At 37.7% G+C, this 17,232-nt stretch overlaps 1 protein-coding gene and 1 pseudogene across 1 annotated transcript; one reads left to right on the top strand and one right to left on the bottom strand.

Moving 5' to 3' along the window:
* The first annotated feature begins 10,956 nt into the window (after positions 1-10,956).
* Positions 10,957-12,291, top strand: LOC115961654 (annotated as a pseudogene).
* Positions 12,292-13,748: 1,457 nt separating this feature from the next.
* On the bottom strand, positions 13,749-16,960 carry LOC115960842 (lysM domain-containing GPI-anchored protein 1-like). The gene is made up of 5 exons (XM_031079835.1): positions 15,837-16,960; positions 15,149-15,266; positions 14,870-15,031; positions 14,714-14,745; positions 13,749-14,194 (listed from the first exon to the last, which is right to left on the bottom strand). The coding sequence occupies exons 1-5, from the start codon at positions 16,507-16,509 to the stop codon at positions 13,902-13,904; spliced, it is 1,278 nt and encodes a 425-aa protein (XP_030935695.1). The 5' UTR covers positions 16,510-16,960; the 3' UTR covers positions 13,749-13,901.
* Positions 16,961-17,232: the final 272 nt, after the last annotated feature.

Genomic DNA, 17,232 nt, shown 5'->3' with positions numbered 1-17,232 from the left:
AATAAAAAGAATAGATTGGTTTAATAGTATCTCCTAAATTGAATGAGAATAGATGCATGAGATCATTCAGCTCAATTATAATATTTTAGGTTTAAGATATTCGTATACAAATTATCTGAATAGAAACAATATAAAAAATATGCTTATTAGTTTAGAGAAAAAATAACGATAAAAATCTAAACAATTTTATTTTTATGGAAAGCTAGCAAAAGAAAATTCCGATTCTAATTCTAATTGAATTTTCTCTAAATTAAAAAAAAAAAATACTAAGCTTTAGTTTAAATATATATATATATATATATTACCTAGTTAGTAATGGATTGTACATAGTCATGGTATATTGCATATAAATAACTTACATATTTAGATTAATTTTAGTTGCACAAAAAAATAACTCATAAATATAAAATCATTCAAACTCTCTCTTCCTATAATTTTGTTATATAGAGTTAGATATATTATTAGGTTTTTTATGATTTATTTATATTGGACATTTTGTTCTCTAGGTATCGGGGGCATTATGGTCATTTTCTTTGTTCTGAGGGTATTTTGGTAATTTTCTAGGTTTCGTGGTTATTTAGGTCATTTTTTAGGTTTTAGGGTCATTTTTTAGGATTCAGGGTCATTCAATCATATTTTACGAGTAGGTATTAAAAAATTATTTTAAACTTTTATCGCTGAAGCCAAAAGTAGCTTCGTACAATTTTGGCTTTACATACATTAATGTAGAGTATTTATTTATTTATTTATTTACTCTTTTTTTTGTGTTTTCTTGATAACTATTTTAGCTTCTTTGTTATTAAACACATCATATGCATTTAGATACCGTTTATTTTACTCAAAATTAAAAATTATTATTGAAAATACTATAGCAAAATATTTTTTATTACTACAAATTAGTGGTCATCCGTTTTTAGCACTTGAATAATTTTTTTTGAAAAATAAAATCAAATAAATAATAATAAGTATTACATTATGTCATTTTTTATCCTTTATAATACTCATTCTCATTCTTATATAATTACCGTTGTAGTCTACCAAACGTGCTCTTATAGGTGAAATTTTGTAATTATAAGACAGATATTATTAATCTATCACTTTTCTTCTTCTTCTTTTTTTTTTTTTTGAGAATTTATTAATCTATTACCTAGGTAAAATGAAAAAAAGAAAAAGAAAAAAGAAAAAAGAAAAAGGAGGTACCAAACACCTCTCATATAAATTTTCCTTTTTTCTTTTACCTTAATATAAATTAAGAAAAGTGTTATGTCTATAACATTTTTACAATACTTTCATAACAAATTATAGGTGGTAAATTATTATTAGTTCTAATTTGAATTCACAACTTTAAATTATTTTTTTTACTCACTTGTAACAACAAACAATAATTTTTCATTTAAAATTTGTTATAAAAATATTGTAAAATATACATTTCTCATAAATTTTTTTTTTTTTTTGAGAAATCGTCCAGTACTTTTATTCAAAATTCAACAGAATTGCTGTCAATAACTACAAAGGAATTGACATCACTAGGAATATTGTCCAACCAAACTTTGGGTACATTAAGATGCTTGGCTAATTTTGCTAGCTTATCAGCCACCGCATTGCCCTTGCGACGAACATGGGAGAAAGAACAGTGACTAAGTTGCGAAGCCAAAATGATGGAATCCTCAATAATATTCCCATAAGGTGCCAAGCACGGCAAGCCCCCCAGAATGCTGTTTAGGATAGTAGCTGAGTCTCCTTCTAAGACAACCTGTTGCAAGCCTTTTTCCAGTGCAAACTCAATTGCTCTCCTGCAAGCCAATGCTTCAACATCCTCTACTGTTTTGGGTAATGGAATCCTTTCTGACAGAGCCCAAATAACTTTCCCCGCTGAATCCCTTATCACTACACCGATGCCCGCCTTACACGAGTCCATGAAAAGCGCACCATCGAAATTTACTTTGAGCAGAGGAGATGGAGGTGGGCGCCATCGATGTTGCTCAACCGCTGTGTCTGTTATGGGCTGTTCAACCTGCACTGCATGGAATTCTTGCAGTCTATCCATTGCTTCCGCATAGATTTTTTGGTATGGCATGGACACTTGTCCCATTCTAGCTGTGTTCCTCTTCGTCTAGATTCCCCAGGCCACATACGCGAACTTTTCTGCTTGGTTTGGTTCTTGTACTTGGAAAATTCCAGTAAGGAGGTCTCGGAAGCAAGTGAATCAGGTTAACAAGTTGCTTCGACAAATATCAATCTCCCACCAGATTTCCTTAAGGACTTGGCACTCCCATAACGCATGGATGGTGTCTTCCTCTTCCTTCCCACAGCTCTCACAACTAGCATTGCAGATGACTTTTCGTTTGCATAAATTCTTCTTTGTGGGTAATGCTTCGCCACAAGCCCGCCACAAAAAATGTTTAATTTTGTTAGGGACATTAAGGCTCCAAATTTGCTTCCAGATACCATTACTTGCTACTGGGTTTGACTGACCCGGTTTGGACAGGGTGTCTATCTCTGCTAGCATACGGTAGGCGCTTCTAGTAGTGTACACTCCATTCTTCGTCCTCTGCCAAATAAGAGAATCTTCAGGCCTGCGTTTGCTGAGAGGAATACTGAGGACAGCTTCAGCTTCATGGGGCAGGAGCTCATCACGAACTCTGTCTTCCAACCAACACGGGATCGTTTCATCTATTAATGCACAGACATAAGTGCAGTTTGGGAAATTTTTTTGGGGTGATATAACTTGTCTTGAGTACGGGTCAGGGAGCCAATTGTCACCTCTGATGCGGACTTTTTCCCCATTGCCAATTCTCCAAATTGAACCTCTTTGAACCATGCTTCTAGCTGACAGAATGCTATGCCATGCATATGATCCCTTCCTCTTAACCCCCTCATCAAAAATTGAACAGTTGGGGAAGTATTTGGCTTTGAATACTTTGTAAAAGAGGGAGTCAGTATTGTGACTTAGCCACCAGACTTGTTTTCCAAGGAGAGCAAGGTTGAATCGTTCCAAATCCTTAAAACCCAAACCACCATGGTTCTTTGGTAAGCATAATTTATTCCAACTAACCCAATGAATTTTGCGCACTTCCCCTTTGTATCCCCACCAAAATTTGCGAATTAAGGCTTCAATGTTTTTGCATAAAACCTTTGGAAGCTTGAAACAATTCATGGTAAAAGTTGGCATAGCTTGAATCACGGCCTTGATTAGGATTTCTTTTCCAGCTTGTGATAATAACTTTTCCTTCCATCCTTGTATTTTGTGCCAAATTCTTTCCCGGATATAGCTGAAACTCTGCTTTTTACCTCGACCCACAAGTGAAGGGAGACCCAAATATTTTTCATATTGGGTTATAGTCGAAACACCAAGCAGCCCTTTGATATTTTCTTGCATTGTTGTTTCCGTGTTTGAGCTGAAGAAAATCTGGGTTTTATCTCGATTGATTTGTTGCCCCGAACCCTGTTCATATTTCTCAAGAACCTCCAGCACAGCTTGGCACTCATGCTCATTTGCTCGGCAGAAGAGGAGGCTGTCATCAGCAAAGAATAAGTGGGAGACTTTGGGACCATCTTTGCAAAGAGATACACCTCTAATTGAGCCATCATTTTCTGCTTGTTTGATAAGAGAATGGAGGCCTTCTGTACATAAATTAAACAGATAAGGTGATATAAGGTCTCCTTGGCGGAGGCCTCGGTGAGGTTGAAATAAACCATGAGGTTCCCCATTAACCAACACCGAGAAGGAGACAGATCGAATACATGTGCTAATCAAAGATATCCATTTCTCATCAAACCCCAATTTTGCCATAAGTTTTTCTAAAAAATTCCACTCAACCCTATCATAGGCTTTGCTCATGTCAAGTTTAAGGGCCATGAATCCGGTTTTTCCTCTTCGTCTATTTTTTAAGTGGTGTAGTGTTTCAAAAGCAACAAGGATATTGTCTGATATGAGGCGATTTGACATAAAGGCGCTTTGGGATTCAGACACCAGTTTTGGGAGGATTTTTTTAAGGCGGTTGGCTATGGTTTTGGATATGATTTTATAGATAACATTACATAGGCTAATGGGGCGGAAATCCTTGGCTTTTTCTGGATTTTTTATTTTTGGGATTAAGGATATAAAGGTGTGGTTGATATGTGGCGGCATGGTACCTGAATTTAGGACTGAAAGAGTAGCACTAATAACATTAGAACCCACAGTATTCCAATAAGATTTATAAAATAAGGGTGGCATACCATCTGGGCCTGGCGCAGTCATGGATTTCATCTGTTTGAGAGCTTGCTCAACCTCCTCTGCCGTGAAGCTTTTGGTGAGTTCGGCATTCATTGATGGAGTGACCTTGGGATCAATTCCTTGCAAAATGGTATCAAAATTTGAAGGATTTGCCGAAGTAAAAATGCTCTTGAAATAGTCAACCAGCACCTCTCCAATTTTCTGCTCATCCTCCACACTTGCACCATCATCCATCACTAACTTGGAGATAAAATTCCGCCGGTTTCTGTGAGTTGCTCGGCTGTGGAAATAACTTGTATTAAGGTCCCCTGACTTCAACCAGTCCACCCTTGATCTTTGCTGCCACAAACAATTTTCTTTAATCATTAGTTCATAAACTTCACCCCTTAAAATCCTTACTTGTTCATGATTTCCTCCCAGCTTTGAGATTGCCTCTGCCTTAGCAAGAAGTTTTTTCTTTTCAGCCAGTGACCTGCGGATATTACCGAAGTGCATCCTACTCCAAACTTGTAATTTTGTTCGGCACCCATCTATTTTCTGTGTCAGCTTGTCCATTGGCGAACCTGTTGTGTTACTCTCCCATGCTCTTTGAATAACTCCATTACAACTCTCATCTCGCATCCATACTGCTTCAAATCTAAAAGGCCGCCTTTTTTTATAGAAGCGAATGTTTTCATCATCAGAACACACCCATAAAGGTGAGTGGTCTGACAAGGATCCGGCAATATGGTGAACTCGAACAGTTGGAAAAAGTTGAAACCATGATGGTGTGGCTACTCCCCTATCAAGCCTAATCCACGTTACTACCCCATCGAATTGGTTATTGCACCATGTAAATGGAGACCCCACAAAACCAAGGTCCCTTAAACCACAAAAATCCAGCGCTTCCCTGAAAGCAACCATTTGTCTCTCCGGTCTGCTTGCACCTCCCATCTTTTCTTCCGCTTTGACAATTTCGTTGAAATCGCCTACGCATAACCAAGGGAGGTCTATTTGTAGGCAGAGGTGTTTAAGTAGTGCCCAAGAATGTTCCCGGTTGGCTGTTACAGGGTTCCCATAAAAACCTGTAAATCGCCAGGCGTCATCCAAACCTGGGTTGACTACTGCGTCGATGAATGTCGGAGTAGAGTTAAGTACATGAAGGTCAATCTCGCTTTTCCAATATAGAACTAGGCCACCCCCTGTGTTGATCCTTGGTACAATGAACCACTTGTCAAACTGAAGCTTTGTGCAAAGCCTCTTCAGAAAGTCATCCTTAGCTCTGGTTTCCATGAGGAAAACCATTGTTGGGGAGTGTTTTTTCACCAATTCGGTGAGTTCGAGAACTGCACGTGTTTGCCCCAACCCACGGCAGTTCCAACTTATGCAATTCATTGGGTTCGGCGGGGCTGATCAACAGCCACCACCGTTGCAGGAAGAGGGTAGTCATCGTCGGCAACCAAGGCTTGTCTTTTTGTTGGTCGCAGTTCCTCTGTTTCAAAGTGTTCTCTGCGAGAGGCAGAGTCTGTCATGCACACCTCCTGGGGACCTAATTCTGGGTTACGTATTAATCTTTTCCATGTTGCTTGTGGGCCTTTTGGGTCACTGCTAGGGGTTTCACATTTGACTGTTGGGGCGGAAAGGCTTGTGGGAATGGTGTCTAATGTTGGCCCATGTGTGGGGTGAGTTGGTGTTTTGTTTCGGGCTTTTGTATTGGGCTTTGGCTGACCTATGGTTTGTTTTGCATGGCTTCTCGGTTTGGGTGTGTTATTAGCATTGAAAGTGACTGACCTGGTATGGAAGGTGAAATCAATGGCCAACGGATGGGAAGAGTTGTAACGGGCGTCATCATCAATAGGCTTTAATGGTTGCTGAAAATCCGGGTTTTGAACGTTACCTTCATGCGTTAATGGTTGCTGAAAATCCGGGTTTTGAACGTTACCTTCACCACCTTCCGTTTCAGCTTCGGCCTCCACCGGAAGTGGTATTGCCGCCGTCATCGTTCCTACAGTGTTGGATTGAGCCCCAGATGATTCAGTTGCCTGTGAAGGAGCCCGAGTGTGTTTCCCTTTGGGTGGACCAGCCTTTTTTGGACACGTACCATTTACGATCAATGATGTTTTCCGATACGACAAATCGGCTTCTGCTCTCATCCACGCACCGAACTGTTGGTCTTCCTTTTTTAGAGTTCGCTTACTGCGAAGCCACATTTCACAGTCCCGTTCGTCGTGAGTCACTAGACCACACCAATAACAGAAGTTTGGTAGTCTTTCATACTTCAGTGCAGCCCATCCAACCATTCTACCATCAGACCAAATTTTTCGCACCCGACTAAGTGGTTTTGATATGTCCAGGCGTACTCGCACCCTTAGGTAATTACCTTTCCCACCTTCCTCTTCAGAGTCCGTCATTGGAAGAACCGTCCCAAGTGAGTTTCCAATGGATTCACGGATTGTTGAAGTCATGCTGTGCATTGGAAGGTCATGGATCTGGATCCAAAAAGTAATGAGCTTGAAAGATAAGGCTGAGATGGGAACATTCTCCATTACCCTCTCAAAAATCACCAGGTGCTTGTCATATGTCCAAGGTTCGTGTTCCAGGACTCGTTCAAGGTCGCATTCATCCTCAAACTCGAAAACCATCACATTTTCCCCCATATCCTTCATCTTAAAATCCCTCTGTGTTCTCCATGGGGGTTTGAAAGTGCGAGCAACGGCTTCAATGTTTGTTAGCCTCTTCGTTAGAAATTTTGCAGCAAGTAGGAGACGAGGCGCTAAAGAGTCAACAGAGCATTGAACCCCATCTTCTTCTGAGTCCAAAAGCAAGAGTTTGTTCCACATGTTTTCAAGGTTGTCCATGTTTGACGTAAAGGGGAAAGAAAATCGTAGAGATTCCACTAAGGGAGACAAAAGACTTGTACTGAGACAAGGACAAGAAAGCTCCACTAGCTTAGGAAATAGCGTGGCTATCCCTAGAGGCAGAGAGCGACCTTTTCTCTCATAAATTTCAATCACCTAAGGTTATGCCGAAATTAAATGGGCAACAAAAGTTAATATAATGATGATTATCACCGTTTCAGTCAATATAAATTCTCCTTAATGAGTCTTTCCTTAAGATGAATAAACCTCCACTATGCATAAATAAACCATAACTGCGGAAATACATCCAATCAGAATCAACAAAGAGAAACACTGTAGTGTCCCCCACACGATGATGGATGAATTACAAAATTTTAAAATATATATATATATATATATATTGAGGAATTTTCCCATATTCTCTGGAGCGGAGCCATCAAAAACGTTGAAAATTAAAGTCAAATCTCAACCTTCCTCAAACTTCCACTACCAACCCCTTTCCCACTCGAGATGTTTTCAACAACTTAAGAGGTGTTTGGTAAGATATTTTAAACAACGGTTTTCAGTGTTTAAACAACATTACACGTATTTCTACTGACTTTTTCACACACACATATTTTAAAAAAATACAAACAATATTACTAAACGCCCCCTTATTTTCACTTATTAGGGCTTTATTGAAAGATGATGGAGAGAAACTGAAGATAATTCGATAAGAATCACAGTTGCCTTATGTTTGAGGTAACAAAATTAATATTAGTATAAATAATTAAAAAAAATGACATATCAAGTAAATAACGGTATAATATCTAGACCTTTAAAAAAAATTATTGTATAAAAGAGTGGTTTGGTAATTTTAATATACAGGCAAAAATACATTGTTGCTCCCTAAAGTTTACCTTAAACCCATTTGGTTCCTAAAGTTTCAAAGCGCATTTGGTTCTTAAAGTTTCAAGTGGGCATTATTGGAAAAAAAATTATCTCTCTCTGTCTCTCTCTCTCTCTCTCAAGTTGAAAACTCTTGCCACCCCTAGGCTCAATAGGTGTTTCTAACTCATATTAACGCCAAAGAGAAGACTACCTAAGGATTTCAATGAGAACATGCTTATAAATTCTTAAGATTTTTTCAATATCCTTTGAAAGATGCGTCACTAGCCTTTCTCATTACTTATGTGGGCAAGTAGCAGATATGACTCCTAAACTTTATATGAATCATCAAGAAAGCTCAGTAAATTCATATGACATGATAATTTCAGCTTATGTGCATGGCAAGAGAGCAAAAAGAAACCCAACACATTGACATGAAAAATTCAGTTTTCTTTTTTTTCTTTTTCATTTTTTGGTAAAAGAGGGTTGCATTAAGAAAACTAAGGAACAAACATAGTCTTAGGACACTTCCCGTTTAAATACAGACCATTAAACTCAGCTAAGAAAACATCAACAACATCCACAAGCGAACAACTAAAAAGATTAAACTGATTTTCTTGGGCAACTCCTATCCTGGCCAGCTTGTCAGCAGTCCTGTTAGCTTCTCAAAAGCAATGTGTTAAACTAAATCTGATGAATTTGGGTAGCTAGTAGCCTGAGTCATCCACCATAGGGGAAGCCAAACTGTTAGAGCAATTTGAAGTAGACAAAACATCAATAATCGATTTAGCATCTAACTTAACTTCAATAGTATTAAAATTTCTATTTATGCAGAGTAAAAGCCATCCCCTAGAGCCCATAATTCGGCTATATACCTAGAAGTGATGCCTATATTCCTCACAAACCCCATGATCCAAGCACCTTCGATATCACGAATAACTCCTCCTCCTCCCGCTAGCCCCAGGTTACCAAGTGATGATCCGTCTGTATTCAACTTAACCCATACACGGGCCATTTTTTCCCATCAAATCTACTTCACAACTAGGTGGGTAGGGGTTTTTGGGGAGTAAGCATAGAAGAAAAATTTCATTGCTCTCTACATTGCCTCTTTAGCTAGCATGGGGTTGGTTCTTTTACACTTGAATACCATATAAGAGTTTTGATGAGTGAATAAAATGCATTAATTTCATTGTACAAAACTGATCCATATATATACAAGGAAAAGAGCTACTAACTGAGCCTAACTAACTTCCTAATCTATCCAAATCTTCCCTCCAAAATTAGTTATGCAAATACACCAATCACCAAACAACGCATGTCTATAATTAATAAAAACTAAGTACGCCACATCCTAAACTACAAGTAGCATAACAAACAGAAAGACTAAACTACAGTCGTTTATGCAGAAGCTATCAAGAGCTTGTCCTTCCAATACTTTGCTTCCATCGACCTAAACCTACTAATATACCACCTGATTCCTATTGTTCCAGATGGTCCAAAGTCCAAACAGTAAACGAAAACATTATATTCCATGGAATAGTGCACCAAGACCTTGCCTTAATAGTAGCACAATTGGTTGACAACCATTCGTTGAAGTCTTGAGTGACGAAGGAACAACTAGTTGTGGAGATTCCTAGCTGGATCCGTATGGGTTTTTGATTAGGCAATCTCGAAGGGCATGAGAAATTGATTAAACATTAGCTTGGCAAAGAGGACAGGTAACATCAATATTCATGCCTCTTGATGCTAGACATTCTCTAACTCCAATGCTGTTATGACAACACTTCCAAAGGAAAGTTTGAACTCTTGGAAGGATTTTTAGGTCCCAACCCCATTTTCCATGGAAAAGATCAAGAGAACCCAGCCCTGTTGCAATCATATTTGCACTTGTTAGATCAAAGTCCCCATGTTTTGCCCCCATCCAAGTCAACCTGTCTTGGTTCCTTGAAGCTATAGCAAACAGGGTTGCTATAGTTAATTGCTATAGAAATTGGTTGAAAAATTTAGCTTTCACAAAACCAAATTTGTTACCAAAGTTAATTTCAACTCTTTGTCCTAAATTTTTAATGGAACAGATCCAAATTTACATCAATTGCATTTAGTATCTTAAAATAAACAAACAAATAAATAAGTAATAAAAAATTGAAAGATGTTATATCCAAAATCTGTGATAATAATGAAAAAGTGTAATTAAATAAGTTGATGAAAGTGATGAGTCAAATTAAGTGTTCAACCAATTCATTGCAATGCTTACTTGGTAGCATGATGTCAGATTTCCAATATATAAGTTTGATAATTTTAATTTTTGATTAAATGTTGAATTCACAGTATAGAGTGTAGAGTAATATTGAATTTGGCCCTCCAATTCTTTAATGATGATAAAAGACAACATCTAAGGACAGATTACAATACAATATTGCCAAGAGTCTTGTAACTCAACTGGAATCTCTTGCCATTTCTAACAGAAACATTTAGAGTTCAAATCCCCTTTCCTCCATTGTGCATTAAATTATCCACAAAAAAAGAAAAAGGAAAAAAAGACAATGCAATATCAAAAAACAAAGTGATTTTCCTATATAAAAAAATATAAAAAAACGAAGTGATCTTATCTAAGGTGTCTCTAGCATGTCACACAAGAAGACAATATGATCTTATCTAATGTGATCTTTTAGGATAGATAATATGACCATCTTCAACAACAATGTTTCAAATTTTTTTAAGGAATCAAAACATCCAATGTTTCAAAAAAAAAAAAAAATCTTTGTAATCATTTTTGCATAATATTTTCTAATAGAATTTTATAAATCATGTGATGAAACTAAAGTTTTCTCTTCCACCCATTGTTCACACTGGTTGATCCGGTTCTCCAACACATCTACAAAAGGATTGAGCAACTACTCATAATAATAACCGTTACATTCAGTTCCAGATTATGATAACGGCAATTCCCTTCTTCCTCTTTCTCTAATAAGGCCACTAAACTATATATTTCATTTCAAAAACTTACCATTCACTCCCTAAAACACGCACACTATGGCACATTATGCAACTTCTCTCCAACCCTTACTACTACTACCACTTCTAATACTAATTCTCCCATTGCTAACTTTCTCATCAAGGCTAGCTTTTGATGATAACCCATTAAAAACCGGCTTCTGGGTTAGCCTAACACACATTGATGCTGGCCTAAAAAACCTCACAAAACTGCAACTCATCCAACGAGCCATAATCAACCAAGTGAAACCTCGACTTGAGAAGCTTAGTGCAATCACAAAAAATGGTCGAATTGATGATATTAGAGCCCCAGTTTATGCTGGGGACGAAGAGTTCCTCATGAACTTATCAATTGGGACCCCCGTGGTGCCTTTGGTTGCGATCATGGACACAGGTAGTGACTTAATATGGACATAATGCAAGCCATGCACATACTGTTTCGAACGAGCAACCCCAGTTTTTAACCCAAAACTATCTTCTTCTTTTTCAAGTGTTACATGCTCTAGTAAGTTGTGTAAGGCTTTGAGAAATTCAAGGTGTGGTAATGGGTGTTGCGAATATTTGAATGTTTATGGGGATGGGTTGTCATCACAAGGGTTTTTATCAAGGGAAACTCTCACTTTTGAAGAACAGGTTTCTGTGCCAAGGATAGGTTTTGGGTGTGGGGTGAACAACCAAGTGATAGGAATGAACAATGTTGTGGGGATAGTGGGACTTGGGCGTGGAACTTTGTCCTTAGTTTCACAACTTGGTTCAAGGAAATTCTCGTACTGTTTCACTTCAGTTGGTGACAACAAAAGTAGTAGCCTTTTGTTTGGTTCTCTAGCAGATTTGAATGTCTCAAATGGGGCAATCAAAAGCACCCCATGGATAAGAAATCCAATTCTACCATCTTTTTATTACTTATCTCTCGAAGTTATCACATTTGGGCAAACTCTCTTGCCCATACCAAAATCATTGTTCCAAATAGGCAGCAATGGAGGTGGGGGCCTGATGATAGATTCCGAAACCACAGTCACTAGTTTACAAGAGGATGCTTTCGACATGCTAAAGCAGGCGTTCGTGGCACAAACAAAGCTTCAGGTGTCATATTTATACACAACAGAGTTTGATCTTTGCTTTGACTTGCCCTCAAAAAATGTTTAGGAAATTAAGTTCCCCAGATTGGTTTTTCATTTCAAGGGATTAGATTTGGAGTTGCCAGCAGAGAACTATATGATACTAGATACCAAGTTAGGACTGGTGTGCTTGGCAATGAGGCCTACGGGTAGGTTGTCAGTTTTCGGGAACTTTCAGCAGCGAAACATGTTGGTTCTTCATGATCTTAAAAAGGAGATTCTTTCTTTCATTCCCACTAAATGTGATCAGCTGTAGGTTCTTTGGTTAACCTGCTTCTGCTTAAGTCTCAATATTTTTTGTGTGCATTAGAAATTTTCTTAGTTTAGAATCATATAACTTTATATGCTCATGAAAAGTTCACAACAATTTTATCATTTGATTATATTTCCCTAATCCCCCATTTGTATGCCTGGTTCTAATAGTTCCCACGTCAACCATGAGAAGGCAACATGGCCTGTATTCATTAGATGAACAGGAGTTCTAATTTCCGGATTTGGATCCCATGCAAATAAGGGGTGTAATCGCATCCAATGGTCTGCAAAAATTTGAAAAAATCTTTGCCATTGGATCATATTTTTCAAATAACTTTTTACTGTATACTTTGTTTTTAAACTTTTCTAATCTGATCCAATGGCAAAGATTTTTTCAGCTTGTTTTGAACTTTTTGGATGCTATTGCACCCTCCCATTTCCAGTCCCACGCCAACAAATTCCTAATTTCAGAAAGTAGAGTAGTTTGGTTCTAAGTGTAAGCTCAAAGTCCATTACTGCACAAAATTTTAGATGGAGTCAAATGAAAGAAAGAATTGATCCCAACTCCTACTAAGCAAGTCTTCCCAATACAATTTCGAGAACATATGCATGTCACTGTCACTCTTCCCTCAGCAATGCTGTTTTCTCAAGTACATGCTTTACTTCCTCACGCCAAAAACTAAACTATTATTAAGATGCAAATAAAAGACAAGCTAGCTCTACTGCTCTAGAATGAAATTCTAGATGAAAAAATCCATCCAGCTCTTTGTACACACTTCAGACCCTAACCAACTAAAGTAGTCATAAAATAAACAAAAAACCTCCTCATTTATCTGTTACTCAACTTCGAATCAAGAGTAATAATATGCAAATGAAGAAAAGATTAACAAAGCCAAGATTGTTGGGAACTTGAGAAAGTAGGGAAGAGTCACCTACGGACTCCGGTACATGAAGCCTACCTTATAGGTCAAGAGTAGCTTTAGCCAACAAGGCACAGTACTAATTACTAATTAGTAAAGGTAATAACCAGAGCACTAATATTCAAGGGAAGCCCAATCTTGTTATGAAATTCTAATTATTAGTAAATTCAAACACCAAAAAAGAAATCCGGCAACCATGCACATATGGGGCATGGGGTGGGGGCAATTTTATAAAATTTTACAGAGAATTCCTTGAAGTCACACCTCAAAGAGCAGACCATGCTGCAGATATTTGAAGTTATTGAGATTCCAATAAATTAAAAACCATTAAGTTCTCATCAGCATATTCAAAATTGTCAAAAGGAAAACAAAAATTCAACATACATAGTCAGACAAGCAGTACACCCACACAATTTATGAGCACTCTGCTAATGAATGAGCACTCTGCTAATGAATACCAAAGAATAGATTACAGAAATGCAACTGGTCATACCTCAGAATGCATAGCAAGGCAGTTAAGTAAAACAATATAACAGGCACCAATAGGAAACTAAGGACTCTCCACATCAATAAATGAGTTTGACAGTAGAAACAAAGAAATAAGAGTTAAATACAAGAAGTTGAACCAGTCAAAAAAATGCATCAACCATGCAGAACAAAACCCCGCCATCGAGGCATACAATAATCAGCAGTATTACAATGACATGGACATCATGAGCTTGACAAAAATAAATAAAACAAATGCAGATGGAAACGTGGCTAATGAATTCACCAAGGAGGACGCATCAGAAGAAGCACTTGCAATAGGGCTGTTTGCAGGGGGAAGTCCAAGTCCTGGAAGTGACCCAGTTGTTGTTGTTGGCACCCCCGAAGACTTGGGTGTTGGGGTTCCAGCGCCATTGGACTGAGGTGAAGGTGATGGCGCAAACATTGAATCCCTGGTTACTGAGTTAGGTGGTGCTATAAGTGGAGGAAATTGCTGTGCTCCTGCATCATTTTTTAAAAACCAATCCAAAAACAACTTAAGAGCTACAGTGATAAAATCACAAAAATAGAAGTGTCAAGTGAAGCTTTATGTGATTACTTCAACAGATTTCAACATTGAAGTGAACGAGACATATCAACTTTACATCTGCATTCATACTCAAGTGTTCAGTGTAAAGTGAGTTGTTGAACATTAATTGGCTCCCTAATTCGACCTTATTTGAATTTAATATTTCAGCATATTCTGCACAAAGGCTTTGAAATCCAAGTGGTTTGGTTGTCAGAAAAAAATTCCATTAGAGAAAAAACAATCCACTGTGTTAAATAGTTTTTCACCATATCATCATCACCAACAAAGATATCAAGAAGAACATTACCAAAATCTTTGATTTTTTTTTTTTTTTTTTTGGGGGGGGGGGGGGGTTGCAGTCATTGCAATTTTTAACAGCAAGAAGCGAATAATATCCTCTCTAATGTGCATTCCAAGTACCCTGTAGGAATATAGGATGCAAAATCTTTTACCTGGGCATCGGGGTTGAAGAGATGTGGACAAACTGCAGAATAATTAGGAATGAATTAGCTTAACCTTCAAATGTAACTCCATTTCAGAAATTGAATCTCACGATTAACATAAGAAGATTAAAAAATAAATCACCAGATTATAATGGATAACAATACCTAGTGACTATGGTGCCATTGACGTAACCACCATAATGACAAGCAGTCACATTGCAACCAGCACTACTCTGCTGGAATGTAACATTCCCCAGCATGAGATTACTGTTTCGACATTGCATGCTCGAACAAGAAACAGCTAACGAAGCAGGCATGCAGTACAAACTGCATAAATACACAATAAAGCGGATTAATACTAGACCTAAAGAAGAAAATTTTATCTTCTTTAAGATTGAAATTAACAACAAAAGAATCAAAATGTAAGCAAAGTTGCTGAATCACTTGAGGTTCCCTGGCCCACAACTGCACTGCACACAGTGACTTGCTGTAATGGCATAGCTCCCATTCGGCACTATCAAGCCAAAATCCGAGGCATATCTTGGAAAATTAGATGCACATGCTGTAATTCAAAGAAGAAAGTAACTAAGAACCCTACCACCTCAATCATTTACAAACAAATAATCATAAATTGTACAAAACAAAAGCACCAGCAAATTTCAAAACAAATTCAGAACAACTAAAAATATCACTCATTCTTTACTGCCAAAACATGCAAATTCATCATACACATATAATTCTGAACGGAAGGTATAACATTAACAATACCGTGTGCTTAACACAAATTCCATCATAAATACATTTTTTAAATAAAATTCCATGATAAATGCATAGTACATAGCTTGTCAGGAGCCTCATAGCTAACTATTAAATTATCAAAAAGTAAAGATAAAAATCACAAAACTCAATAACAAATATTAACAATATTGTGTGTTTAACAATACATATTACAAAGAACGTATACCCTCACTTATAAAAGCTTAAAATCACAAAACTTAACAACAAATACTAACTTGTAATGTAAAACTACAATATTACATGAAATTCAACCAAAACATACATAGAAAGACATAACCATACATAGAACAAACATCAAACGCTTTATTTAACTCAAAGAAACTGATAAACATACCTGGTAAAGGAACAGCAAGTATATCTCCATCCTTAATAGCCGTGCTCCCCATAGCATTCACATCCATTAAATCAGTAATAGTAGTCAAATACCTTGCAGCAATCCCAGCCAACGTGTCCACAGGCTTCACCACATAGGACAAATATGTAGCTGGCAACGAATTATCAGTCCCATTGAAGCAAGTACAAGGCAAAGGCACCACAAGGCTCTGCCCCACGTCGAGAACCGAAGGGTCAGATATCGAATTAGCCTCTCTAATCTGATCAGCCGAGACCAAACCCGAGTATATGGAGTCAGCAATCGTGGAAAGAGTGTCTGAAGGCCGAGTCTTGTACTTGGTCGAGACCGATTTTCGAATACCATCGACACAGGAACAGGTTATGGGGATTTTGAGGAAGAGTTGTGAAGGAAGGATGTGGTTCTCGACATCAGGGTAAGAGATGTCGATGGCATTTGATGTGAGGATCGCTATGGGGTCTACTTGGAAGAGTGAGGCTACTTCGGAGACTTTGAGGTCAGTGTAGAGTGTGTAGCCCAAGACAGCGTTGCAAGAGTCAGAGTTTGAGCAGGGCTCAATGGTGGACTTTGAGCTCACATGAGCTACATTGGTGAAGATTGACAAGGAAAGGAGTAAAAAGAAGAGGTTTTGGAAGATGGGTTTTTGATTTGGCATCGTTTAGAGTTTTAGAGAGTTGAGAGTTGAGAGCTGAAAAAAATATATGCTTCTTTTGGGCAATAAATGAGGCTGAAATGCGTTTTTTGCTTTGGTATTCAAAGAAATTGAAGTGGGTTTTGGACCTTTGGTACTGTTTTTTGGTTTGCTCTTCTTCTTCTATGATTTGTTTACCAAAAAGAAGAAGAAATGGAGAGGAAGGTCTAAGATTGGTGAGACCTGCTTAGACACTAAAAAAAAAATGTGGGTTTTTTTGGGTTTAGTAGAGAGAGAAGTGAGTTTCAGGGTTTAGGGTTTGTGTTTTGTTTTGCTGCTGCTTCTTCTTCTTGCTCTACTTTCTCCACCCAGAGAGAGAGATGGAAAGGGAAAGTTTTGAAAAGGATGGAGCGTCTGGGAATGGACAAATGTGTTGCATAGAGTGAACAGACATTAGTCAGATTCTCGAGCTTGGAGTCTCAAACGCTTTCTTTTTCTTGGTCTAATTTGTCCTCGTCAACATCTTTTATTCTCGGTTGTGGACATTGATGCTTCCTAGTCGGTCACTAGTGGTCCCCTTCATAGGCTTTTTACTATCATTTTTTTTATTTATAAAATAGGCTCTTACTATCCTTCTTTTACCCGCAAAAATATTTATGACCCATCTTGCAGAACATTTCAAGCAACTTTTAAAGTATTTTAAACATATTAATATATATTTTTATATATTTTTTTATTCATAATCAT

Source organism: Quercus lobata, chromosome 9 (genome assembly GCF_001633185.2).
Source record: "Quercus lobata isolate SW786 chromosome 9, ValleyOak3.0 Primary Assembly, whole genome shotgun sequence".
Taxonomy (NCBI): Eukaryota; Viridiplantae; Streptophyta; class Magnoliopsida; order Fagales; family Fagaceae; genus Quercus; species Quercus lobata.
This window is presented reverse-complemented; position numbering and strand designations above follow the sequence as displayed.

Coding starts and splice junctions, on each gene's coding strand:
- LOC115960842 (XM_031079835.1), bottom strand. CDS start 16,509: ATGCCAAATCAAAAACCCATCTTCCAAAACCTCTTCTTTTTACTCCTT. Junction 15,267..15,836: donor ACTTGCTGTTCCTTTACCAG/GTATGTTTATCA, acceptor TTTGAATTACAG/CATGTGCATCTAATTTTCCA. Junction 15,032..15,148: donor TGTGGGCCAGGGAACCTCAA/GTGATTCAGCAA, acceptor GTATTTATGCAG/TTTGTACTGCATGCCTGCTT.